Source organism: Galleria mellonella, unplaced genomic scaffold (genome assembly GCF_026898425.1).
Source record: "Galleria mellonella isolate WM207_F2 unplaced genomic scaffold, CSIRO_AGI_GalMel_v1 utg63, whole genome shotgun sequence".
Classification (NCBI taxonomy): Eukaryota; Metazoa; Arthropoda; class Insecta; order Lepidoptera; family Pyralidae; genus Galleria; species Galleria mellonella.
In genome coordinates, this window is record NW_026442130.1 from 4,237,435 (window position 1) to 4,265,219 (window position 27,785).

At 33.2% G+C, this 27,785-nt stretch overlaps 1 protein-coding gene across 1 annotated transcript in view; it reads left to right on the forward strand.

Annotated features, from left to right (window-relative positions):
• The first annotated feature begins 5,761 nt into the window (after positions 1 to 5,761).
• Positions 5,762 to 27,785, forward strand: part of LOC113521806 (atrial natriuretic peptide receptor 1) — an 84,535-nt gene continuing 62,511 nt past the window's right edge. Inside the window, exons 1-2 of the mRNA XM_031909910.2 lie at positions 5,762 to 6,076; positions 13,406 to 13,571. Of these exons, the coding sequence (XP_031765770.1) occupies positions 5,859 to 6,076; positions 13,406 to 13,571 (384 nt within the window). The 5' untranslated portion in view covers positions 5,762 to 5,858. The remainder of the gene's footprint in view (positions 6,077 to 13,405; positions 13,572 to 27,785) is intronic.

Below are 27,785 nucleotides of genomic sequence, written 5' to 3' on the forward strand. Positions count from 1 at the left end.
CCTTAAAACATCACGAAAAGTCAAACTGCAAAGCCCAAGTCAGGCCGCATATGGAATACTGTTCTCACCTGTGGGCAGGAGCGCCACAGTACCAACTCCTTCCGTTAGACCGCATTCAAAGTCGGGCGGCTCGAATTATCGATAGTCAACGCCTTACTGTCCGACTTGATCCACTGAAGCTGCGCAGAGATGTTGCATCTCTGTGCATCTTCTACCGAATTTATCATGGGGAGTGTTCTGAGGAATTGTTCGGATTGATACCTGCTGCTGATTTTCACCACCGTACAACCCGCCACAAACTAAAGTTTCATCCCAATCATCTGGACGAGTGGCGGTCTTCCACCGTGCGTTTTTCAAGGCACTTTCTTCCACGCACAACCATTCTTTGGAATCAACTTCCAGCAGCAGTATTTCCGAACCGATACGACAACATAACCTTCAAGAAAAGAGTATATTCCTTTTTAAAAGGCCGGCAGCACACCTGCAATGCCGCTGGTGTTGTGGGTGATCATGGGCGGCGGTAGTCACTTACCATCAGGTGAGCCGCATGCTCGTTTGCCCCCTGTGTTGTAAAAAAAAAAAAAAAAAAAACTGCGGGTGCCAATCCGCCTGCCAGGCGTGTCAACTACTGGCAAATCCTTCTTTATGAAGGAAGCTATATTTATCAGCATTTTATAGCATTTTATGAAATATTAGGTAAACATAATTAAATATTGTTTGGAAAGTAGCTTTAATTTTTCACAAAATACTAAAGTGGAAATTAGAATATTATTCTATTAAATCTGATAAAAGTTATAAAAAAAAAAAAACGTTAACAAAACAAGTAGGAAAAAATATCTGTCATAATCGTCTCACAACTTGCGTAGTTGCCACGTAACACTAAAAATATACATTCAAATTGAGAATATAATGAAGAGTGAATAAATAATCTGTTTCTACCACTGTCCGAACTTATATTTTTTTATTCAGCCTTGGCAAACAAACTGACGGCCCATTTAATGGAAAGTGATAACTGGCGCATATATATAAGTCCTATATTTTAAATTCAATATTTTTGTTTTAATGTATGTCAAATTTGTTTATGGTGTACGCTGTAGAAAATGACATAAACTCATTATTATTATTATTATTATACGAGTATTATAAAAAAAAATTGTGACGAGATATCCCACGTTATTGCAAATTTTTTATCTACGATTTTTTTACACTGTGGACTGTGGGATTTGTGACTGTGACATTCGACGATTTTACGTACATATATCATTTCTGGGGTAGGTAATCACCGCCAACAGTATGAATGAACTACGCAATTGACTTCAATGGACACACAATAAAAAGTTACGACACGACGACTATTGGACGTATTTTATGTTCATCTCGCTCTTGTAAGATTTGTCTCTTTCTAATTGGTGGTTTAGAAATTTCATGGCAGTAGCATGCGTCACGAACACTCGTACAAGTCGTAAAATGTAGAGATTTAGACAGGCTTTTACGGGAAAATGGGGTATAACTGTGTCTGTGGCAAATGTAAACAATTTTATGGGTTAACAAGTAATCTTTATACTTACATAAAAGGAGAAATGACAAACTGACTGATTAGTAACATCCAGATAAAGTAGCTGAGTCTAGAGATATTTTATATTGTGATTCTTTGTACATTTTTTTTATATAACTTAGAATGGCAAACAAGCTGACGGCCCACCTGATGGAAAGTGTTAATTGTCGCCTATAGACATGAGCAGTACCATGGATATACCAGAGTACACTGTTTCGCCCATGATACCCCCCATGCGTTGCCATTCCTGAGGACTCAGGTGTTATTCCTCTGTACCCTGTAAATTCATGCCATATCCCACCCTTCAAACCTAAACACAGCCATGCAAACAACTGCTTTACGGTTGAAACACGAATGGGACAGAAGTACTTAAGCAATCGACTTTTGTACAAAGTCTCCGTCTGGGGACATACAACGTCATCATATCATATCAACCTTTAACTGTCCACTGCTGAACATAAGCCTCCCCCTTGAGGGGGGGGGGTTTGCCAGTAGTTACCGGCAGGCGGATTGGCAACCGCAGTCAGGTTTTAGCGATGTTGTAAGAGGAACGCTGCTGCTTGATGTAAGTCGTAAGTTACCTACCTCCTTTATGAATGACAGTCGAGTCACTTTTCACCTGTCACTGCGGAAGGTGGGCGATGATTTATAAGGGGTATGATGTATACAGATATTTATAAATGTTATATGTGTATATAAATATATACACTGCCGGTCAAAAGTTTGAGACTAGAAAAAAAAAGAATTTTCGTTCGACGTTCCGCCGAAGAAAAGATGATGCCACAGTGTGTAGTCCCGACTGTCATGCATGGCGGATTTGTTATGGTCTAGGGTTATTTCTCAGGTTATAGGACTAAAAATCTGGACCAAATTAAAGAAATTATGAAAAAAAGAAATTATGAGAATTATAAAGTAATTTTAAAAAAAATGATATTCTCTCCGGACTAAAGTTAATCGGCCAAGGATTTATTTTCCAACAAGACAGTGATCCAAAGCATAGTTCAAAATTATGTAGGGGCTATTTAGGTCAAAAACAGTCGGAAAAAGTGTGAAATAATATGGCATGGCCACCCCCAAGCCCCGATTTTAACCCTATAGAGTTTTTGTGGGAAGAGCTTGACCGAAACGTGCGAGAACAATGTTCTACTTCACAGCAGGCCATGTGGAATGCATTAAAAGAAAACTGGTGAAATATCTCGCAAGAAACTGTAAATAAATTAATTGCTTACAAACCAAGATTGGTAAAACGGGTCATTAAATGCAAAGGAGGATATTTTGATGAAAAATCTCTTTCAAATTTCTTGTGTGTGTTTTCTTTAGAACATTGTATTCGTTAAGGCTTCATGTTATTTTTGAATTTCAAATCTTGTGTCCAACATTGAAATAAAACCTGTTTTTCATAAAGTTTTAAATATGTTGACTTTAAATTTAAAAAAAATATATAAGAAAACAAATATGTTTTCTTATATTTTTTATAGTGGTCTCAAACTTTTGATCGGCAGTGTATATTCAGCAATACACACATGCACGCAAGTTTGTTGACTCCTCCTACATAACTGAATTTGGTTTTTGTTGTGTTGTTTACGATAATAGTATAGTATGATATTATTTGTGTTTTCAATAATGTTCGTAGGCGGTGTTAATGTATATCCGGTCATGTACATTTATGTGTATATATAAGTACCTATATATTTGCATGGATAAGCAAATCACTACATAGTATAAAACGAAGTCGCTTTCTGTCCGTCTGTCTGTCCCTATGCATGCTTAGATCTTTAAAACTACGCAATGGATTTTGATGCGGTTTTTTTAATAGATAGAGTGATTCAAGAGGAAGGTTTATATACATAATACATGCATGATATAATAAAAAACACTGATATTTTTATAAATAACTGGTTTCTAATGTGATGTGATGTAATGTATACCCGTGCGAAGCCGGGGCGGGTATCTGTATAAAGGTATATTCAGATATTTGAGCCACATTTGTGAAATCAGGATGAGAGAATTTTACATTGTATTAGTGATTTAGCCCGGCTTCGCACGCGTAGATACAATTTAAGAAAATAATAGAGGAAGTGCAGCATATTTGGAATACTGCAGGTAATTTGGAATACTTCCATATCTGAATCAATATAAACGCTGTTTTTTTGAAGTAAACATAACGCCATTCGATATACGAAGCCATAGATAGTTAAAATCAGGACACCATTTGGACATTCCGGCTACCAGCCCCAAAGAAACGAGACACTTGTTTTGAAAACTTTTTCGTAAGAATACAATCCGTTGTAATCTTTACTGTAATACTTTAAATCTTTGTTGTAATTATTTAAACAGCTAGTTGACCTTGTTAGTTTAAGATGTTACAATGGTTTGGTGAATATTTCTAAAATTAAAAATGTGACATGGATTTTTAGGTAAGGTTGGTGTGTTGTTAATTTGGAATACCGAGAGTGAACATAATTTAGAATATTCCAAATTTTATGCATATTTTATAAGTAGTAATAAAAAAGAATACTAGCATTAGAAGCGGTAAGCCAGCAAGATCGGCAGCAATTTCAAGTTCTTCTTATAAAAAAAGGTCTTGAGAATGCATAATTTAAAAAGTGTAATAAAGAAAACAAAACAAAGAGAAAATATTAAGGAAAAGAGCAAGAAAAAGATAGCAAAATAGACAAGGAAAAGAAATATGACAGAGAGTGATTCATCAGATCCGAATCCTAGGGCTATATCTGGAAATAACACAGACTCTTCCGAAGCAGTTGTGTTTGCATGGCTGTGTTTCGATTTGAAGGGTGGGATATGGCGTGAATTTACTGAGTACAGAGGAATAACATTTGAGTCCTCAGGAATGGCAACGCATGGGGGGTATCATGGGCGAAACAGTATACTCTCTTATGTCCATGGTACTTACTGCTCATGTCCATAGGCGACGGTTACCACTTTACATCAGGTGGGCTGTCAGCTTGTTTGCCATTCTGAGTTGTATAAAAAAAAACTTAAGTTTGAAATCTCTGGTATCAATAAACTTCATTAATTCTTTTTTTAATTATATGTGTTTACTCTTGTATTGTCAATAGTGAAGTCAATAAAATGTTAAGTATGAGGATTTAATTATAAGTATATATGCCCAAGTACCTTGTTAAATATATAAATACTCGCTTTAAGCCGTGACTTCGCCTGCGTAACCCGAATAAAATGTCGCCTATCTCCGTTTTCTATTCTATGTGGTATATATATCAAATTTTACAGTGATTCGTTAAGCCGTTAAGGCGCGATAAGACAACAAACAAACAAACTTTTACATTTATAATATTACTAAGGATTATTATGCATACCTACATTGCTTAAGGCAATTAAACACGTGCTACGTGGCTTGTGTATAATTTTAAACTGTTTAATGCAAATACACTATAAAAAAAGATGATTATCACATTTTTACTTTGTATTAAAACGCTAGAGTGCTAGGTAGCGTAAATAAATTAATGTATAAGCCCGGGTTATTCATCCATCAACCTAAACAAACAAAGCGTTATGAAAATCGAAGCCTCCGTAAGTTTGAAGGCATTAGTAATTTAATTTAGCGATGTTGCTTAGTTAGGGGTTAATGAGAGAGAAATGGCGGGAAACTGCGACCTGTTGCCTCCTTCCACTGTTTACTTTGATCCACCCCGTTTATAAAGCCTTCCTATTCTACGCTACGAACTAGACAACTGAAAGCTCAGTGTTAAAAGAACTTTCAGACAGGCGCCTGTTTGTTACGGACGCGAAAACATTTCGTCTAATCGAATTTCGAATGTAATTTTTGTATGAAATGTACATTTAGAAGAATAATAATAATTTGATTTAATTAATATAAGTATTCAGATTGCCAAATTTAATAATTAAATAGTTAAAGTTGTTGTTATTAAAATTTAATTTAGAAAAGTGACAATATTGTGATTAAAGTTAAAATATACAACTATTTAATACTGTACGATTTAATATTTAATAATAGTTACTATTTTGTTATTAATTTATAAGTATTTAAGTATAAATATAGTGACAATATTTTTCTCGAGTCGGTTTACAGAAAGTTTAATTTCCAAGCGTGTATATTATATAAAATAGTTAATTATTCTTTGAATTTGTGATAAGTTAAAAAAATAAGCTCTAAAAGGGATTTAAATTGATTAATGACTTTCTTAAATAAATGTCTGTGCTATCAAACTATTTAGTTAATAAAAATAAAGTTGAATATTATAGTCGCCAATTTTCGAAGAGAGAATATAACATTTTGAAGTGAAGAGTGGAGATTGGAAACATGGATGTGATGAAAATATCCTTTTTGTTTCTGTTCATCCTCGTGTTATCTACACAGTCGGAACGGACAGTTTATAAAATAGGTGTACTAATGGCGTCGCGTTTGGACTCACCGTTCGACCTGGAGCGGTGCGGTCCCGCCGTCGACTTGGCATTGGAGAAAGTAAACGAGAAGTTCCTGTCGCATCATGGAATTGAACTGCAAAAGGTGCAGGGAAGGTAGGTAGTTCGAGATATTAAATTTAAATATTATATACTAGTCTTTACTCGGGACTTTGTCGCATTTTTTTATGCAGTTAAGGATAGTAAACAAGCTGACGGCCCACCCAATGGAAAGTGGTGACAGTCGCCTATAGCGATGAACAGTACCATGGACATAACATAGTACATAACATAGACATAATTTCATCATGATTAGTCGAATCGTTAATGCTATAAGAGACAGTAAAAAAATCACTTTCACGTTTATACTCGTAATTTTTTTTATACTACTTTAGTGGCATATAAGCATACGGTCCGTCTGATGGTAAACGGGGTTACCGTAGCCGTACCGTAAAGGATAAGGATTAGCAAGGACTAATAAGGATTATTGTAATTGTCATTGTAAAATCTCTATTGTACATACTTTACATTGTATTCATTAAAAAGAATTAATATACAATGGCGGACTTATCCCATAGAGGGATCTACATATTACAGTCAATCTTTAGGAAGCTGAAAGAAAACTGTAGAATGTTTGAGGATAAAAATTGCATATTACATAGTTAAAATAAACATACTGTTCCGTACCTATATTACAATAATAAGTAATTGCATATACCTACATATATAAATAATAATAATACATATATAATATAAACATATATATAAACAACACATATGTAAATACATATTTCACAATTGGTTCAATGAAACACGAGTTTCATAATAAAATTTTATGATAACTACTTTAATGCTGCGTGCTGAATATTCTTAGTATTTTCAATCGACTTTAAAAAGAAAGCACTTTCTCAATTCGATTGTATTTTTATTGTTATATATTTATAGTTTTTTTTATACAACTAAGAATGGCAAACAAGCTGACGGCCCACCTGATGGAAAGTGGTAACCGTCACCAATAGATATGAGCAGTACCATGTACATAAAAGAGTATACTGTTTCGCCCATGATACCCCCCATGCGTTGCCATTTTTGAGGACTCAGGTGTTATTCCTCTGTACCCTGTAAATTCACGCTATATGTTACCCTTCAAACCGAAACACAGCCTCTTACCTCGTAACTCCGTCAGTTATAAACCGATTTGGAAAATTATTTAGTTTGTTATTTAGTTTAGTTTTTTAATTAAAATTAACTGGTTTTGCCGCAATTAAAGTAGATTTTTTTGTAGATCACAATTGTAAATTATTAATTGATTTAAATATAAATTGGCAGGTATAGAAATTGAAGCAGAGTGGTTATTCTATATGACTTAAAATGACATACAAATTGATGGTCCGTCTAATGGTGGTAACTATCAGCTATCACCCCTCATATATACGTATTTACATTGCTGAGGACTAGGGTATTTTCTCTGTAGTCAGTAATTATATTGCCAGACAGGACAGATACATTTTTTATAATTTGTATGTCAGTCTATTCGTTTAAAGTTACAAAGTATTTATCTTATGAGAATATTATTAAAATAATGTACATATGTGTGTGTGTAGGATATCGGTTTTATAACTATATATATATCGTGGGGTGAGTGCCTGGTGATCTGTAACACAGGTGTATCCTATTTCAGACACCAGTTCTTCACTATTAAAAGAAGAAAGAAAAGGATATAATGAATACTAATTTTATTAATGTGAAAGTGTTTATTTTTTTATTTATTTGTACGTTTGTTCGTACCGCTTAGGCTACTTTTTATCCGCATCACGTGAGCGAAGTCGGGGTGATGGTTAGTAAATTATAAGATTATTAGAATTCTGTTAATACATATTATATAATTTTTATATTTATTTTGTAATGTGAATTGTAATTGCTTTTGTCGCTGTTAAGAAGCAAAGTGACTGAAAAAAAAGTCTGTCGGACAATATGAAATGAAATGAAACGAAATGAAACGAAATGAAACGAAATGAAACAAAATGAAACAAAATGAAACGAAATGAAACGAAAGGAAATGAAATGGAACGAAATGAAACGAAATAAAACGAATTGAAATTAAATTATTTTGCTAGAATGTAGGTAGTTTTCGATGAAAGAGGTTTACATTTCCCATATACATTCTGCTCTATGTCAGTGTGCAAATTATTAACAATATGAAAAATCTACATAATTCTACATTATATTTCCCCTTATTAGTTATACTATTTAACACACACATAATTTATTACAGTAATAATAGAAGAGTAAGTAGCTTTAAAACTGTCAATATAAATATGAAAAAAGGTTATTTGTGTTAGTGGAAATAATGATGAATGTCTGATGTAAGGAGATAGATATTATGGATACGAGTGTGAAGGGATACGGGTAGCGAGGGATCGACCAAGAGGTCAGTCCTTGTACACGACTTCATAAAGGAGATTTTCAATTTGTCTGTACATTTCTTGTGTGAATATGTTACGCGATGTATATTTATACGTGTTTTATTTATATCACAGTACAGGGCGTCGCAGTGTATTCTGCGTTCATGGTGCTGTTCATGTTTATACGCGACGGTTACCACTTTCCATCAGGTGGACCGTCATCTTGTTTGCCATTATATGTAAAATAAAAATAAAATTGCTACGATTGAAGTACCTACTTAATTTTTTTTTACTGATCAACATTTTTAACTCGTTATCAGATTGGGAAATAGTTATTCGTGTAATCGTTCTACCAAGTAAGATACAGCGTTTAGATGCATTTTTTTTATTCCTGTTCAATTTTCAAAAAGTCTTTTCTTCAAAATTATAAGACTTTTTTTATAAACTTTTATATGTTTTCATACCCTTTTATCAAGTAACCATTACTATTTACAAATAGTAAGTTTAATAATTAAAGAATGTGTCCTACAAAAAAAACCGACTTTAAGTGTGACAAACTCAGTTTTTTTTTTATACCACTGAGGTGGCAAACAAGCATACGGCCCACCTGATGGTAAGCGGTTACCGTAGCCTATGAACGCCTGCAATACCAGAGGTATTACGCGCGCGTTGCCGACCCTGAAGAAACCTCTTTACCCCCTTTTGAAGAACCCCATGCTGTAGTCTCTTGGGAAAACCTCGGCAGGGAGCTCATTTCACAACCTGAGTGTTCGTGGGAGAAAGCATCTCTGAAACCGCGTTGTACGCGACCATTTAGGCTGTAAGGTATGAGGGTGAACTCCCTGTCGATGGCGAGCCATACGATGATAGAAAGTGGCCGTAGGCATCATATTGAATAATTCCTCTGAGCACAATCCGTTGTATAAGCGGTAGAACACGCAGAGTGAGGCAAAATCTCTCCTAAGACTTAAGGGTTCGATACCGCTTGCAAGCATGGGATCATCGACAATTCTCATAGCTCGTCGTTGCACTGAGTCGAAGGGTCCAAGCTGGTATCTAGGTGCTCCCGCCCATAAGTGACAGCAATACTCCATATGAGGCCGGATTTGTGAGTGAGTTTTGGTTTCAAAATTAAACTACTCAACTAATTTTGATAACATTTCTATGGCTCCAATCTGTGTTTATCCTTTCAGATAAATAAAAAATATTTTTTTAAATCGGTTTAGTACTGACGGAGTCACGAGGTAACACACATAAAAAAATACAATCGAATTGACAACTTCCTTTTTAAAGTCGATTGAAAATGTTAAGACTCAAATAAATTAGTCAAAATTCTTCATATTCATTTAATTTTTTTTTTATTTCTCCGACTATTCTAATCTATAAATAAAAATTAATGCCACTTTTCGTTGTAATTTTATAACTCAAGAACAGGCTCACCTATCCATACCAAATATTTAGGCTTTGTTCGGACTATTTAGTAGATGGTTTATGTGAAGTTTGCACAAAATCGGTCGAGCGGTTCTTCATTTATCACATTTTTTGTAACAAATGAATTCAATAAATGTCGGATCATTTTGTTAATGGGGATCTTTGTGTCAAATTCAAACTTTTTTTAGGATGGGGGTTGTGCTGGTCAAATTGAAACTTTTTTTCAGTGTTAACAGTACAAGCATGTTGTTATGTCATTCATGCGGTCATTCACTAATAGCTAGCAATTAATAAAAGATTTTTTTTGTTTGAATAAATGAATTTGATGTTAATTTTTTTTTTATTATTTCACTTTATACGTAGCGAAGCACGTACCGGGCCGCTAGTTATCCATAATTTGTCCAAACACAATTTTTTATCTAAAATTGCGAAGTAATTGAAAATAAATACGTGTATAAATAATATTTCTTCCCGTTTTAAAATCAGATAACAATAGAAAATCTACGTGTCCGACATAATTCTCGCTTTGTTGGCTTGTTCAATAAAGTTGTTAATTAAATGTGTTTTAATCAGTAAGTACGTCTAAGCTGCTACAATACTTCATTATATTTAGATGAAGTGATACCCTCACAATTATTACAAAGGTTGCCAGGAAACCCATATTTACAGTGGTTTGGGGGTCGCATACATCTACTGGTATTGCGTAGTTGGTATTATAAACGACTGAATGAAGCTCTTCTAAATACGTAGGTATTTTATTAAATACTACAGATCGGGGCCGACTTCGCACAAGTAAATACCAGAGGGAGACTTTGTACAAAAGTCGATTGCTTGGGTACCTCTGTCCCATTCGTGTTTCAACCGTGAAGCAGTTGTGTTTGCATGGCTGTGTTTCGGTTTGAAGGGTGGGATATGGCGTGAATTTACTGGGTACAGAGGAATAACACCTAAGTCCTCAGGAATGGCAACGCATGGGGGGTATCATGGGCGAAACAGTATACTCTGTTATGTCCACGGTACTGCTCATGTGTATAGGCGACGGTTACCACTTTCCATCAGGTGGGCCGTCAGCTTGTTTGCCATTCTAAGTTCTATAAAAAAAAAAAAAAAAAAAAAAAAAAAAAAAAAAAAAAAAAAAAAAAAAAAAAAAAAAAAAATAGAATTTTAAAAAACAATATGTATTCGTTAACAATATAGCTTTTTATACGTGAAGAAATTTCTCAAATCGGTTGAGTAGTTTTTTAGTATAACCATTACAAATAAACAAACAGACAGATTATATATATATATATATATATATATATATATATATATATATATATATATATATGTACATACATAATACATGAATTAAAAATGTCGTTATGACTAGCTTTATTCCGAATAGCATAAACACAATTTTTTTATCCCTAATTTTAAGTTAGGTAAGTTAAGTGAAATTTAAAAATTCTCATGAATTAAAGCCATGAAAATTTCGTCGGAAAACGTTTGACTGCTGTCCGGGAATCCTAAGATTGAATAAAAGGCTAAACTTTCTGAATGTTTAAATTCACTTCGGATGATTATCCAAAACATGAAACAAATGTTTGTCATTTGTTTCATGTTTCATAGAGCGTCAGAGATCGGGACTCTCATACAAATAGTAGTTGTATCAAATTTTTTAAACATTTAACATTGTTATTTCAAATTATTTATATAGTTGTATCCCGCGTCTTTATTCGCGTAAACTACGATAAAATAGATCCTACAAGCTTTTATTCGCGACTCCGTTCAAGTGACCGGGGTATGTTTATTGACCAAGATAAAGAGTAGCTTATATCCTTCTTCTATCCTTTACAATACGTGTAAGTATATCAAATTTCATAATGATTGATTAAGCTGTTAAGGCGCTATCAGGTAACAAACAAACAAACTCACTTTCTCATTTATTATTAATATTAGTAAGAATGTATTAATAAAAATAAATTTTGTTCAAATAAATACAGTTGTTTAACTGTGATTCAGTAACAAGCATCGAAACATGTTTACAAACTTTCAGTTTTGGGTCTAAATCTCTCTCTTTTTGGTATAATATTAGTAAGATTTAGACCCAAGTTGCTTCGGGATATTTATTCCGTTTTGCGAATTGATTTCAGATTGTACCCTATCTGCTATATTTACTTACTCTATAGTCTACATTATATTCTGAATTTGAATATTATGTTCAATAAGTAACGGGCTGTAATAATAATGTACCGTCAATTGAAAATTAAAATTTTATGCCTCAACAACGAATCTTCTATTGAGTATTGAATAGTGATTTATTGTTTTTTTTTTGGAAAGTAAACGAATTTCTTTAAAACTTTATTTTATCGATATTTCTATACTGATATTAAAAAGAAGAAAGATTTGATTGTTTATTCGTTTGTAAACGCAAAAACTAATGATAAATATAAAGCTATTTTAATAAACTATAATATGCTTACTATAATATTATAAAGTTGAAAGCAAGCTTGTTTGTTTGTTACCTTATAGCGCCTTAACGTTTTAACAAATGACTATGAAATTTGGTATTCACGCATTATAAGGGATGGAAAAGGATATAGATTACTATTTATGCCGAATACAATATATAGCTCACTAGTAAAAGCTACTAATAAAAGTAGGCTATATATTCATTTCGAAAATTCTACCTACGCGCGCTGGGTTGAATCGCCAATGTAAAATGTATTAGAAATTTGGGGTACAGTTACGTAAATCTATATCCATTTTATATCTAGGTATTTGATGTTAATATTTTTGATATACAGGTAGAAAATAAGTACAATAAATATTGTTGTTATGATATTTGATGTGATGAGGGCAGTATAAACTTCACGATAAGACGATAGAGAGCTGCGCGCCACTTGTTATGCAGCCGGTGTACTGTTTTTACAGGGTTTGTTATTTCAAAGTAAGCAAATGTTTACAAGCATGCAAATAATATTCTATATCTATAATAGTCTAAACTTATTTGCTGTATTTATACCTTAGCCATCATTACGCTATTTTAGATAAAAAAAAAATCCGGATTGTCTATGGTGGTTTCCGAAATATTTTTTCTATGAAAAATTACATAGGGAGACTCGAAATAATCAGTACTAATTAATCATACTCACATAATTTATTTTTTTGTCATTCTGTTTGTTATTGTTATTAGAAAAAGATTTAACGACTTTAAATAAAGTTTTTTACTCAATTTTAATTTTTAACTTGCGGAAATAGATGGTTTCTAAATAGAGTATTAACATAACATATATATTAGATTTTAGTACGATCTTCGGGATCACAAATATGAAAATCACATTCAATTTGATACGAGAAGTAAAAGCCCTATACAGAACATGCTGTAGGTAAACTACATTTCATCAGAATTGGTTGAGCAAATAATATTATACAAAGGAAAGTAGCACCAACATAGAAGTAAAATTTTACTTCCGTTTGGTGCCAAAAAAAAAACTATCAAATCGATAACAAAAAAAAAATACAGATAAATTGTAAATTTTTTTTTTTAGAAGCCTTTAAAAATATTCTGTAATCAGGCAGTTTACTAAAGATATTGTTTTTTATTAAGTCGGTTTTCTGTCCACAGTTACCCATCGTGTTCAGGGGCGATAGCTCCGGGTCTGGCCGCGGACATGCATTTCAAAGACGACGTAATCGCTTTCGTGGGACCAGCCTGCGCTTTCGCCTTGGAACCAGTAGCGAGACTGGCTGCATATTGGAATACACCCATTATCACTGGCATGGGTGATCAGGTATGATTTACTTATTATAGCCAACTCTTTTCGCCAGAAGACTTTGTTGTCTGCAGTATGCATGTTGTCTGTTAACAAAGTTTCAAAAGAGTAACTGTTGAGTTTTTTGTGAGCTCTTCGCAGCAGAATATAACTTTTCGAAGTATATTTAAAAAGGACGATTTACATGTCAGGGCTTGCAAACAATTCTGTTTGAATAAAGACGATTTGAATTCGTAATAAATGCACCATTTTTCGTGCCAAGTAGCCATGGATGGTATTTTGAATCCATTTGACTACGTTTGTAGTGAAATTTCTGAGTAGCGCGATTCTGAGATATTTTTGTCAAAATGATCAGTAACGCGCGCGTTAAATTCTGGTAATGCTACCATCTAGCTGGCTGTAATAAACCTTTGTAATAAAATAAATATCAATATCATGGATGTTTATTTTCCTTCAATATCATTAGACAGATATTATCCTTTAGATATGTCATGAATATTGTTTTTCTTTTAAGATACTAACATGATAAAGATGTAAATATTTGTTTATGTGGCATACAAAAAAATAATTTTGATATTGGTTAATAAACGTAATATATATATTATTGGTTAATAAATATTGGTTAATAAATATTGGTTAATAAAGTTTTAAATTCACTATCAGGACTTAACGCGATAAATTTTTTTTTGTCCAATATTTTTCTTTTATTTTTAAATATTTATATACGAGTATATAGTAGCTTTAGAAATGAATTAGGTACGTAGGTATTAAGGCACTTAAAGATAGGTAGATAAATTTTGTAACGAAACTTTTTTGTCTAAACTAGAACAAAGATTAACAAGCCGAGACGTTTTTGGTACTGGCAGTTGATAATTCAAACGGAGAAAAATTATAGCTTTCCTCGAGCCAACTTTTTACGTATTTCGCATAAAAAATCCGTTATGGATTCCAGACGTTATGTTCGCATTTTTTGTCAAATAGATACATCATAATATTAGGTTTTTTGACACAAATTGAAAAATAGCCTTTTAACAGTGTCCATAAATCTAAAAGTATGACATTAATTTTGAATTTATTTTAACGAGTCAACAAGCATTTTATTATTTATTCTTTTTAATCTATATAATTGTTACCATAGATTAAACAATAGTGTCTAAAATATGTACTTAAGTGTACAGTATACAGAACAGTATTAACTCGTACTAGGTTTTATGTTTGTTGTTCCTATGATACCACGTAATAAATACCATGATGCTCACCATAGCATCAAAGTATTTTCTATGTGGTATTAAATCCCTATAGTGGTAGTATCCGGAGATGAATAAAATTTGTTACTATTCTCTTTTATTCCCTATATGGAAAATATATAAATACCCTTGGACAGACTGTATAACGTTGTCTAGTTTTACTCTAAGTAGATCTTGTACTATGAGTACTACACAACTAATAGAAATATTTATTTATTGAACTTTAATACATTTAGACAGTGTAAAAGGCTAATTTAACACCATTTAGCGTAATCTACCAGTCAACCGTAAGCAGGAGTAACAGAGAATATAATTGACGCTACAACGTAATAAGGGAATAAACAGAAAAATATAGGGTACATATATATAAGTAATGTAAACGAATACTTATGTATTTACTCTATAAAAAATATATACTCGTATAAAAAATAACACATATATAATACTAATACTATCTACATTATACTAATAATACCAGAGGGAAACTTTGTACAAAAGTCGTTTGCTTGGGTACCTCTGCCCATTCGTGTTTCAACCGTAAAGCAGTTGTGTCTGCATGGCTGTGCTTTGGTTTGAAGAGTAGGATATGGCGTGAATTTACAGGGTACAGAGGAATAACACCTGAGTCCTCAGAAAAGGCAACGCATGGGGGGTATCATGGGCGAAATAGTATACTCTGTTATGTCCATAGTACTGCTCATGTCTATAGGCGACGGTTACCGGTTTCTATCAGGTGGGCCGTCAGCTTGTTTGCCATTCTAAGTTGTATAAAAAAATTGATATATATATAAATTTGGTATCTATTTTTTTATATGGATTGTAATGGAATGGTAACCACGCCTGCGCTATCGGTATACGCTGGCGAGACACTAGTGAAAGATGATAAAAGCATATCAGTTATATCAATAAATGTTTTCTCCCACGAACACTCAGGTTATGGAATGAGTTCCCTGCCGAGGTTTTCCCAAGAGACTACAGCATGAGGTTCTTTAAAAGGGGGTAAAGAGGTTTCTTCAGGGTCGGTAATGCGCGCGTAATACCCCTGGTATTGTAGGCGTTCGTAGACTACGGTAACCACTTGCCATGAGGTGGGCCGTATGCTTGATTGCCACCTCAGTGGTATAAAAAAAATCTGTTGGCCCATCGTAACAAATTCGTCAAGAATAAACAACGATGCTTTATAGTGTGGAGGTTGATCTGACATGAATATACCCTATATTGTTAGCAATGCAAAATTCTTCCCTCTTTTAGGTAAATATTAGATAGTCGAATATTTGCGAAATTTCAGTGAGGAGTTATTATCTTCTTTCATATGTTAGGTATAATATATGCTGTTGGCACTAAGGCCCAGGAATTTATGAGGCCGTACCTTTCTGCTTTAAGAGCTTTATTGATTTTATGGGGGCTCATACTGAATAACTAATGTGGGAAAATATTAATTCAAGATTTGCACGAGATTTATATTATTCAAAGAGATGGCTTCATGTTGAATGAGTATTTCAGAGCCGTAAATTCGTGGTAATTTGAAATGTTGATTAGAAAATTTGATTCCCACGACAGTATTCTGTACAAATGAATTTATGTTATTTAGTTTTGACATAGATAATATAATACTATATGGTTTTGACTTGTGATGTGTGATACGTGCGGAAATGCATGTATTATAGAAAGCTATGTATTTATTTATTATAAATTATATAAAATTTCTTTTAATATATTTTAATCGGATGATAATGTAATGACAAATATATTTTTACGTGCGGGGTAAACACATACTAGTCATGAAGATTGAAGTACGTTTACCAAAAATTCTACTAAAAATTTGGTACATAAAACCTAATAATAAAGACAGCTAAGACACCAGTGATTGATGATAAGTGTAGAAGAACTCGGTTAGTTTAGTTCACTTATAATCTTTTCTAGTTTGCTATATTAGTTATATTAGTAGTTGGTATCTAGTTAGTTTTTTAGAATTGCTAGTAATGGGATCTAACTTTTCTATTGTAGCAATATACTCTAGCAGGTCTACACCGTTCCCCTGGAAACCGTCGTGGTTAATAACTGTTGAATTCGTTATGATGGCCAACTGGCTTGTCTTCATCCTTATCTATCATATCAAAATTTTAATGGCACCAATCTGAATATCTTTTCTGAACAGAAAATTCCGAATCGGTTTATAACTGACAGAGTTATGAGGTAACAAACATAAAAAAAACCGAATTGACAATCTACTCCTTCTTGAAGTCGGTTGAAAAAATAATGTTTTTTATACATTCATAAATACATCTAAAAGCTTTGCCATCGTACATTATGTTTCATAACTTGATTTTGCTGGAATTATAGCCTGGGAATAAATATTGGAAATTTCTAACCGTAATTAATTATTTTTGACTAAAGTAAATATCATATAATAGTAATTTACCAGAGGGAGACTTTGTACAAAAGCCGATTGCTTGGGTACCTCTGTCCCATTCGTGTTTCTACCGTGAAGCAGTTGTGTTTGCATGACTGTGTTTCGGTTTGAAGGGTGGGATATGGCGTGAATTTACTGGGTACAGAGGAATAACACCTAAATCCTCAGGAACGGCAACGCATGGGGGGTATCATGGGCGAAACAGTATACCCTGTTATGTCCACGGTACTGCTCATGCCTATAGGCGACGGTTACCACTTTCCATCAGGTGGGCCGTCAGCTTGTTTGCCATTCTAAGTTGTATAAAAAAAAAGTAATAAATAAACGTACCTCTTATTGGATACTTACATATAAGTATAATATCAATTTCATTAGTAAACAACAAATATTGTTATTACTTTTTTCCTTTACATGATTAAATCGAATATCACGGTTGTTATATTGAAGGAAATACACAACGAAATTACAGAACACGATGAATATACCAATCGGCTACTTATATATTTCTTTGAAAACGACTTGCAATATTCTGCTGTCCTACTTATATTATATCTAATATATAAAATTCTCGTGTCGCGGTGTTTGTTACCAAACTCCTCCGAAACGGCTTTACCGATTTTTATGAAATTTTGCGTGCATATTGGGTAGGTCTGAGAATCGTCCAACATCTATTTTTCATACCCCTCAATGATAAGGGTGACCCACCTCTAAATATTTTTTTTTTATTTTTCTGACAATTTTTTTTATTTTTATTTTATTATGATTTAGCATTAAAAAATACATACAAATTCATATTTTCACGCTTTTACGATCAACCCCTATTGTTTAATCGCAGTTTTTATATGCCGCAATAGGGCTGCAAGATGACAATCGAATATAATAATTGTAGTACGATAGATTTTCATGTATAGTTCTTAAAGTAATGTATATGGTAAAACAACGTTTACCGAGTCGGCTAGTACTTATATAAAAATTTGTAAAAATGTTTGTGTTTCTTACTCAATCGTGCTCAAACAGCCGAACGGATTTCAATTAAATTTTGTATACAGATGCATCATAATTTATTATCCCATACAGATATAATTAAATTAGATTAATTATATAGGATATTATTAATTTAAGGGAGAAATTCTTGGGATTCAGTTAGAATAAAATATAATTTAATTACATTTTAATCAAATACTGCAGGGTGATCCTTTTCCAAATCTATTTACAAGTGAATAGAATAGAATGACATAAGAATACTATACAAAGTAAGTTAAGGGTATAGAAAAAGTTCTAACCTATTTTGTGGAGTGGAAGGGATTTTTAGTAACAGGAAATATGGAAGCGCAGGTATTATCCTTAATTAATCCATTAGGAATTATAAACAAGAAGGATAAGCAAGCTGGAACAGCAATGGGCTGGTCAAGTAGCTTGAGACTCTGATGAAAAGATTCTTGAGTGGCGACCCCGTACGGTTAAACACAGTGTTGGACGCCTCTCACTAGATTGAGATACGACCTCAAATGCAATGCAGGGAGTCAATGGATGCAGGTGTCTTAAAACCGTTCCATATGACAGTCTATGGGGGTCTATGTTCAGCAGTAGACAGATGATGGCTGAGATGATGATGATGATGATGAGGGACTAGCTGACCCACTGCTATTCTGCTAGGTCGATCTCTATGCGGTCACCCTGAGAAATTCGTCACGATGGGCCACTTATTTCACTTCATACTGATACATATCTCCCCAGTATTATCTAGTCGGATTACCATTTGACTTGCATTCAATAAAAAATTTACAAGCAATTAATTACAGTTTAGTAGTTTATAGCACAACATAGACTATAATAATGATAATAGACTTAATGAGATCCGCCAAATAAGTTCGCAATAAAAGTGCCTAAGGGAATTAATTAGTTAATTTAGGGTGAGTGGTTGTTAAACTTGATATTTCTTAAGTGGTCTCCGATGTGTTTATCTTAATTGTTTTTATACTATTGAGTATAGTAAACAAGCTGACGTCCACCTATGACAGCAATATACCCTATTGGGTCGACATCCATGCGGTATCCTCTTAGCGTGATCGCTCTTAGCGATAAGGTCGCCCATTGTTTTCTCAATGTGATTATTTCTTGTAATTATTTATATTTATAATAAGTTTACTATTTTAATCTTTTGGAGGAAACAATAAAGAGTATCTATCTATCTATCTTCTATCCTATTATATCCTTTTAAACCATTGTGGTTAATTCTTGCGGAATTCATTATGATGGACTAACTGCCTGGTCTAACATCTTTTATCAAAATTACGAGGAGCAATCTAGAACACATCTTAGATGATGACGAAACAAGACCGATTTCCTTTTTAATTTTGCGAAGTCCATTCTTTGAATAGTAGAAATGGTGAATGGCTTCAAGAATCTTGACTAACAAATCGTAATATACAATTTTACGGTTAAATATTCTAACTGTTATCTCGCCAGTGTATACCGATAGCGTAAGTGGAGTTTCCATTCTATTTTCACCCATTGAAAATACTTACAACAGTGTAACTCTATTAAAACATATTGCCAAATTATTTTCTGATTCTCAGCTATTGTTGAAACCTACTAATGCCTATTATGAAAATTTGTAAAGATATATGGTGAAGTTAGTTATATAATCACGCTTAAATCGAACTGGCTGGATGGATTTAAAAAACTTTGACATACAGACAGACACAGATATTCTGGATATATACGAGTAGGTAACCTTTTGCCGAAGGTAAATAATTTATATTTTACATAGTAGTAGGTATAGTAAGCGTTAAAACCAGCTTTCTTTTTAGAGGGTCCTCTTACAAACTCTGTAAGGCTATTGAATGATGAATTCAGCTTTTTTCTTTAAAAGAGGTCAAATAAAAGTGCCCACTCGATGATGAAATTTACTAAAATTTTTCCTAAATAGAAAATAAAAAAAAACTTTACTACGTTTATTGCTTTAGCAAATAAACGTAGTAAAAAGTTTTTTAGTAAAGGTAGTTTACTGCCCTTGATACAATTTTATTATATCGCTAACTAAATAGATAAATAAATTTAGGTTAGGTAATTTTTTTCTACTAACACAGAGGTCAAACTAGCATGCGGTTCACCTGATGGTAAGTGACCAACGTCGACCATGAGCACCTGCGACATCAGAGGAATTACAGGTGTGCTTCCGACTTTTTAAAAAGGAATATGTTCTTTTTGAAGGTTATGACGTCGTATCAGTTTGAAAATATCGCTGCTGTTTACATCAAATTTTAAGTAGATTGGCTCAGCGTTTAGGTACCAAGAAATAACAAATTTACTTTTACGTTTACCTATAATATTAGTAAGTATAATAACAAGTCCTTTCTTATTTATAACTAGCTTTAGTACTATAGTATTATAAATGTGGTCGCCAGTCTTTCCGCAAATCCTAAGTAATGCTTGCATTTCGAACGCATTTATTAGGTAATCTTCTTTAATCCTCTTTCTTACATATCCAACTCTCGCTGCAAATGCGTACCAATAATTTTTTATATAAATTATTATATAAACATAGATGTTATTAAATTTTACTCGCGGACTTATCTACGTGATAGGGATATATTGATTCTCTGTAATAAAAGGAACCTGTGTCGTTTTCTAATCTAAATAGGTTTTTTTATACCACTGAGGTGGCAAACAAGCATACGGTCCATCTGATGGTAAGTGGTTACCGTAGCCTATGAACACCTACAATACCAGAGGTATTACGCGTGCGTTGCCGACCCTGAAGAAACCTCTTTACCCCCCTTTTGAAGAACGCCATGCTGTAGTCTCTTGGGAAAACCTCGGCAGGGAGCTCATTCCACAGCCTGAGCGTTCGTGGGAGGAAACATCTCTGAAACCGCGCAGTACGCGACCATTGAGGCTGTATGACATGAGGATGAACTCCCTGTTGTTGGTATATTGTTGTATCAGCCGTTAACTGACCACTGCTGGACATAGCCTCCCTCATAAGGGGGGTTTTGCCAGTAGTATAAATAATAGTTATAAATTAACCTACTAGGCGAACTAGCTAGCCATGGCATGTATTAACTAGTGATGTGGCAAGCCGGCTTTTTTAGTATTCGAGTATTTTGGTAAGAGTTATAAAAGAATTATAAAGAATTTTGATACGAGTTTAAGGCTTCGGACAAGTGCTTACAAACACAATTAAGTAATTTATTCGATTATCAGATTCAAGTACTTTTTAAATTGTTTTCTGTAGTTAACTTTTGTTAAAGATAATAAATGTTGCCATTTATTATCTTTTTTTTTATAAATTAAGATAACGACAGTAAAATATTTTTTTATACAACTATGGTGGCATTATATAATGGGCTTCATGTAGCCTATGGACGCCTGTAACACTAGGGATGTCAAGCGCGCGTTGCCGACCCTTAAAAACTTTAATACGCCCTTTTTGAAGAATTCCATGCTGTAATCTCTACGGAAAGTCTCGACAGGAAGATCATTCCACAACCTGAGTGTTCGCGGGAAGAATTTTTTTTATACAACTTAGAATGGCAGACAAGCTGACGGTCCACCTGATGGAAAGTGATAACCGTCGCCTATAGAATCTCCTCTAAAACCGCGCTGTGCGTGACCATTCTGAATTTAAGGTGTAACGATGGATTCCCTGCCGATAGCGAACGGTACGATGGTGAAAGGTGGCTATAATAATAAAATAAAAACAAAAAAAAAAACAAAATCACTATATGAAAATACGAATACGTAAAACCTATATTCTAATATCGTGTAACCGAATACTGTATAATGAGTACTCAAACATTTGAACATATCGGCTGACTCTGTTAAAAAAACACAAAATATTCGAATCAGTACTCGAGTGATGTTGACTCGGTACATCACTAGTATTAACACCTGAAAAGAGACAAGCAGGTATAGATCCTGGTTAAATCACCCATCTAAGTTTTCCAGTCACGTATATATCGAACTGTTACGTGATTATACTCCTCTAATTCGTTTAGAATGATCGAATGAGCACTGAAGACTTGAGAACAAATATTTTTAACTTGCGACCCGCTTTGGCTTGAATTGTATTACTTTTTCAATTAGTGAAGTTTGTTACAAAATAATTTTATCTGTTTATATTTATTTATTTATCAATATTACTTAGGTGTCTATAGGTATCATAAATCTCTATATAGAAGTTCTTATTTGATACGCTCTAATATATAATTTTCGAATATTAGTATATGTAATAAAATATTAGAAACTAACATTAATTTCTATTTTGCATCTGGCAATGAAATGCAAATATTAACTTCTTAATTTTGTACATGGCAATACACACGAATCTTTTTCCTTGTAATCACGTCTGACTGTAACATTTTAATTTGCTCGCAATAAAATATTATAATTGTTCTACACAGCGGCGGTTTTTTTTTTATTCTAACATTAACCAGTAGTTGATGAATGAATGAATGAATGAGTATACTTTATTTGCATTATACAATATAGGAAATAAGAAAGACAGTTTACAAACACAACGATACAATTGTATAAGTACAGTAAGGCGGTCTTATTGCTAAGAGTAATCAATGATGTTAGAATAATAAAAAAACGAAGTTCACTAGTTAGCTGTACAACTTCCGTACAGTAAGTACGAATGGCTATTACGATATCTGATGAAAGAATAAATAAATATCAGCCATCTGTCCACTGTTGAACATAGGTCTCCCCCTTGAGAGAATTATATGAAGGGTGTATTTTCAAGTAACTACAAAAAAAAAGAAATTGTATAAATAATAATAATAATTTCATACACATAAACAATTTATATTTATGTATTATTATTTATTCATTTATCTATTGACAAGTTTGATCAATGGCGTGTGTGACTGGTAGATAGTCTCCGAACACTATTAAACTTTTCACGTAGACGACCGTTGGGAGAGAGTAAATTAGATAAGCAGCGAAGGAACGACAATTTCGATACCTATTAAATATTTATATCAAACAAAATATTAAAAACTTTGCTACTTGAAAAAGATACTTCACAGACATGTTATTTTACGCGACGGCTAAAGAAATGAAGGTAATAATAATTATTCTTGGCAAAACAATTTAAAACTTTGAAAAATTGTTTTAGTTTTAACCTTCTAAATAAATGAAGGAGCATTTTATATTTAATTCTGAGTACTTATCATCATAACAGCCGTTAAAAGTCCACTGCTGAAAATAGTGGCTTCCCATAATGGGGGGTTTACCAGTGGTTGCCGCGCTTGGCAACGGCAATTAGGCTTTGGTGATGTTTAAAGATCCCTCTTTAAACATCACCAAAGCCTAATTGCTGTTGCTTATCTCTCGACTATTAAGTTCCCTTACGACATTTACGGGAATGGAAGGGGTGGTCCATTCTATGCCGGGACCGCAACGAAACCTGTATACCTATATATGTAGGTAATATTGTGAAAGGTGCTCATATTCTCTTCATTTACTTAAATAGCTGTTAGGCGTAACGCAAAAGTGTTTAATTAACTCGCTGTTGTTAGGAAGCCCATAAATTAATCCGTGAAATCCGCGTCAAAAGCAAAAATGTAGATATAATATGGGGATAGGTATATACTGCGTATTGGAGTGATTTATAACGAGTCGAATTCAGTTGTATTGCCTCATGAAATTGAAAAATTTTTAACAAAGATTATATATAGACTATGAGAATATTTTTTAATCTATAGAGATACAGTTTTGTAATTATTTATGTACGATACATCAAGTAATTCCAATACAGTGGCGTCGATTCTGAGCCGCTATTTCTCGAAATCTATCTCTAAAAATAAAACTTCAATTTGATATTACAGTGAAATCTTTATTCTACGGACCAATATAAACTAACTTTCTAATAGGTTGAAGTCAATATTATTATAAATTTTGTTTTCGACGTTCCATAAAAAAGTAATTTTGGGAAACTAGCAAATTAAAATAGGTTAAAAGGTAACCTACCTTATCGGTGTCTCAAAATCGGGCTCACTATGACTCACAATAGTAGATAGATAGAGAGTATATACATTAGATAGAGACATATATAGACGAATTTGTCAGCGACCATTTATTTGTCCCATAAAAATATAAAATTTACTTGATTTTATTGTTATATTTTGAGGTCGAAATATAACACTGCTCTTATAGCCATCTACATACATTCTTAATACTTTTTTTAAAATATGCTCCTCATTCCTGCGCATCACGTGCCCATACCAGGATAAACGGTTACTTCTTAACTTTTATATCACTGGCACTACTTTCATACTTCCTCTGATATAATCATTCTTAATTTTGTCCATTCTTGTCACTCCGCACATCCATCTCCTTTCACCTTTACTGGCCAGTACTCCGATCCGTACAAAATAGTAGGCCGAATTATGCTATTGTAAATTTTCTTTGATACTATATATATATATATATATATATATATATATATATATATATATATATATATATATATATATATATATATATATATATATATATATACAAGACATCGGATAATTAAAATAAGAATGTAAATGTAACGATCCACGTACATTGTTTTATAATGATAATGAAACTAAGATACTGGAAGGTATTCTAGTCTCGGTCAAGGTTTTTATAGCTGAAGGAGTAGATAATTAACTAATTACTTAACATGATTACCTATTAGTCCTACGTACCCTTCGTAATTAAATAATTAAACGCCTAACAGAGTATCTTAATGCAATTGTTTGTAAAAGTCGGGATTAATTAGAGAACATGGAAGAAATTGGATGATGTCACTACAAAATAATAAATAAGCAGATATAAGTCATAGAGAACTTATCGTCTTTTACCATCCATTATTATCTACTTATGTATCACAAAATAAATAAATGAAATTAAACAAGTAAAACATTAATAATATATTTTTTTGGTAATTTCCCTTCCTATACACGAACTTGTTTACACGATATGATGTTTTTTGATGGGTAAAATAGAAAAATAATCTTGCCTGCGGTATCGGTGTACGCTGGTGGGTCATTAGTGAGTGACGATAGATCAGCGTGAAAGTAGATCAGTTAGCCTCTCGTGACGAATTCAAGAATTAATCACGACGATTTCCAGAGAGAACCACCTAGAGATAGACCTGACAGGGTATATTGGTAGTAGTGGGGTTGTTAGACGTCATTACTAACAATCCCTTCCTTACCCATCTACGATATTATATTAAGGTTTTTTTTTATGCAACTTAGAATGACAAGCTGGTGGCTTACCTGATGGAATGTGGTAACCGTCGCCTATAGACATGAGCAGTACCATGGACATAACAGAGTATACTGTTTCGCCCATGATACCCCCAGGTTGACTGGTAGAGAATGCTACTAACATTAAGTCTGTTTTTTGCACTATATTTTTTTTATCAGTAATTTCAATAAATAAAAAAAATATAGAGACAATGACAATTTACTATTTTGATTTAGGGATTTTAAAAAAGGCTTTAAGTAACCCATTGCGTTTTTTTTAATGGGTGATAATGGTATGGTAACCCCGTCTACGCTATTGGTATACACTGGCGGGGCACCAGTGAAGGGGATGACAGATGAAGATGAAAGTAGGTCAGTTAGCCCATCCTGACGAATTAAACTAGAATTAGTCACGATGGTATCCAGGGGGAACCACGTGGAGGTCGACCTGACATGACCTGACCTGTCGAATCCCTTTCCCCCCTACCCATTGCGTTGGCGAGATTACAATACCATAGTTACGTATTTAGGGCTTACTGAAAATCAGTGTCGTAGCTTTAGATTTGAAACTGCGACATATGCTGAGTTAGGTCCTTTACACAAATACTGCTACATTCATTTTGTTTTTTATATGTTTTTCTTTTATTCAAAATTAAAAATAAAATAGTAATGTTATTATATAATTGTGTAATATTCATTATTATGTTGTTTTGTCTGATGTAATATGTATAATTTATATTATTTTTCTTAAGAGCAATTGTATTTAACTAATGATATCATTTAAATGAAAGGTTTGTTTAGTGTATGTGTAAATAAATAAATAAATATGTAAATGCCAATTCCTTGTATATCAATCTAAATATATAAATGGTTTACAATAACATCAAAGGGCAACCCTTTTGGAATGTTTTCAATAATACAGCCATTCTTCGCATCATTACCTACTAGTATCAAATGAAATTATATAATGCTAACCTTTGATATCCCTTGTCCGTCATTGTAACATTCAACTTGCTTCAAAGGAGATTCTCAGTTCGGTTGTACTATTATTATGTTTGATACCTCATCTTTCCGTCATTTGTAAACCGATTTGGAAAATTCCTTTTTTATGTAAAAGATATCTTTTTTCTTTTTTTTTGTGAAATTTAAAATTGCAAATGATCTGACGGCTCATCTGATGTAAAGTAGTAACCGTCGTTTATAGATTTGAACAGATCCATCTTGGATATACTTTTACATTCATCTCATAGAAACTTTATCAAAATCAGTTCATTAATTTAGTTTTTAAATAATAGTAACTAATTTGATTGATGAAATGAATAAAGTAGTTTTTTTTTGTGATACACAATCTTTATTATAGGTTCTATTTTCTGTCTATTGTACATAACGCAGTTTCGTAGTTACAACGTAGAAGAAACATAAAAAAAATTAGGAGAAAATTGGGACTTTCGTGGATTCAATAATCAAGCCATTGTTTAAATGTTATTAAATTAGGGCTATTTTACTTTATCTGGTATTACGAGTTATATGGCCGTATGACCATATGGTCCATTGTCACTAGATTGTTCATCTTTCGAGCTTGGACTTTTTTCTGCAAATATGTGGATTCCTTTACCCCTTCCGTTTTTGATCGAGTCATAGACGGGCTGAATTATAGTTAAATTAACTAATATAGTAAAATTGTAATTAAACGATGTTAAAAAAAATAATGAGGGATCTTTATAAGACGTATATACGTCAAAACATTATTTTATAGAAATCGTCTCTTTTTGTTTCGTGTATGTTTTATCTTTTTAATTTTGATAATATGCCATCTAGAAGTGGTCCATTCCATTGGTTTTCCTTCTAAAATCCACGCGAATGTTACTACAAAAAAGCAAGCAAGGCAAAAAGCTTATAAATAAATAAGCTTTTTTTTATACAACTTAGAATGGCAAACAAGCTGACGGCCCACCTGATGGAAAGTGGTAACCGTCGCCTATAGACATGAGCACTACCATGGACATAACAGAGTATACTGTTTCGCCCATGATACCCCCATGCGTTGCCATTCCTAAGGACTCAGGTGTTATTCCTCTGTACCCAGTAAATTCACGCCATATCCCACCCTTCAAACCGAAACACAGCCATGCAAACACAACTGCTTCACGGTAGAAACACGAATGGGACAGAGGTACCCAAGCAATCGACTTTTGTACACGACTATATCCACTAATATATAGTGGATAGTCCGAGGCAATTGTCGGCTGTTTCCGTTATTGTAAACCTTTTGTGTTATTATGTTATATATAAATCACCTAAAGCAAACACTGATAAGGAATGTTCCATTCCTGTCAAC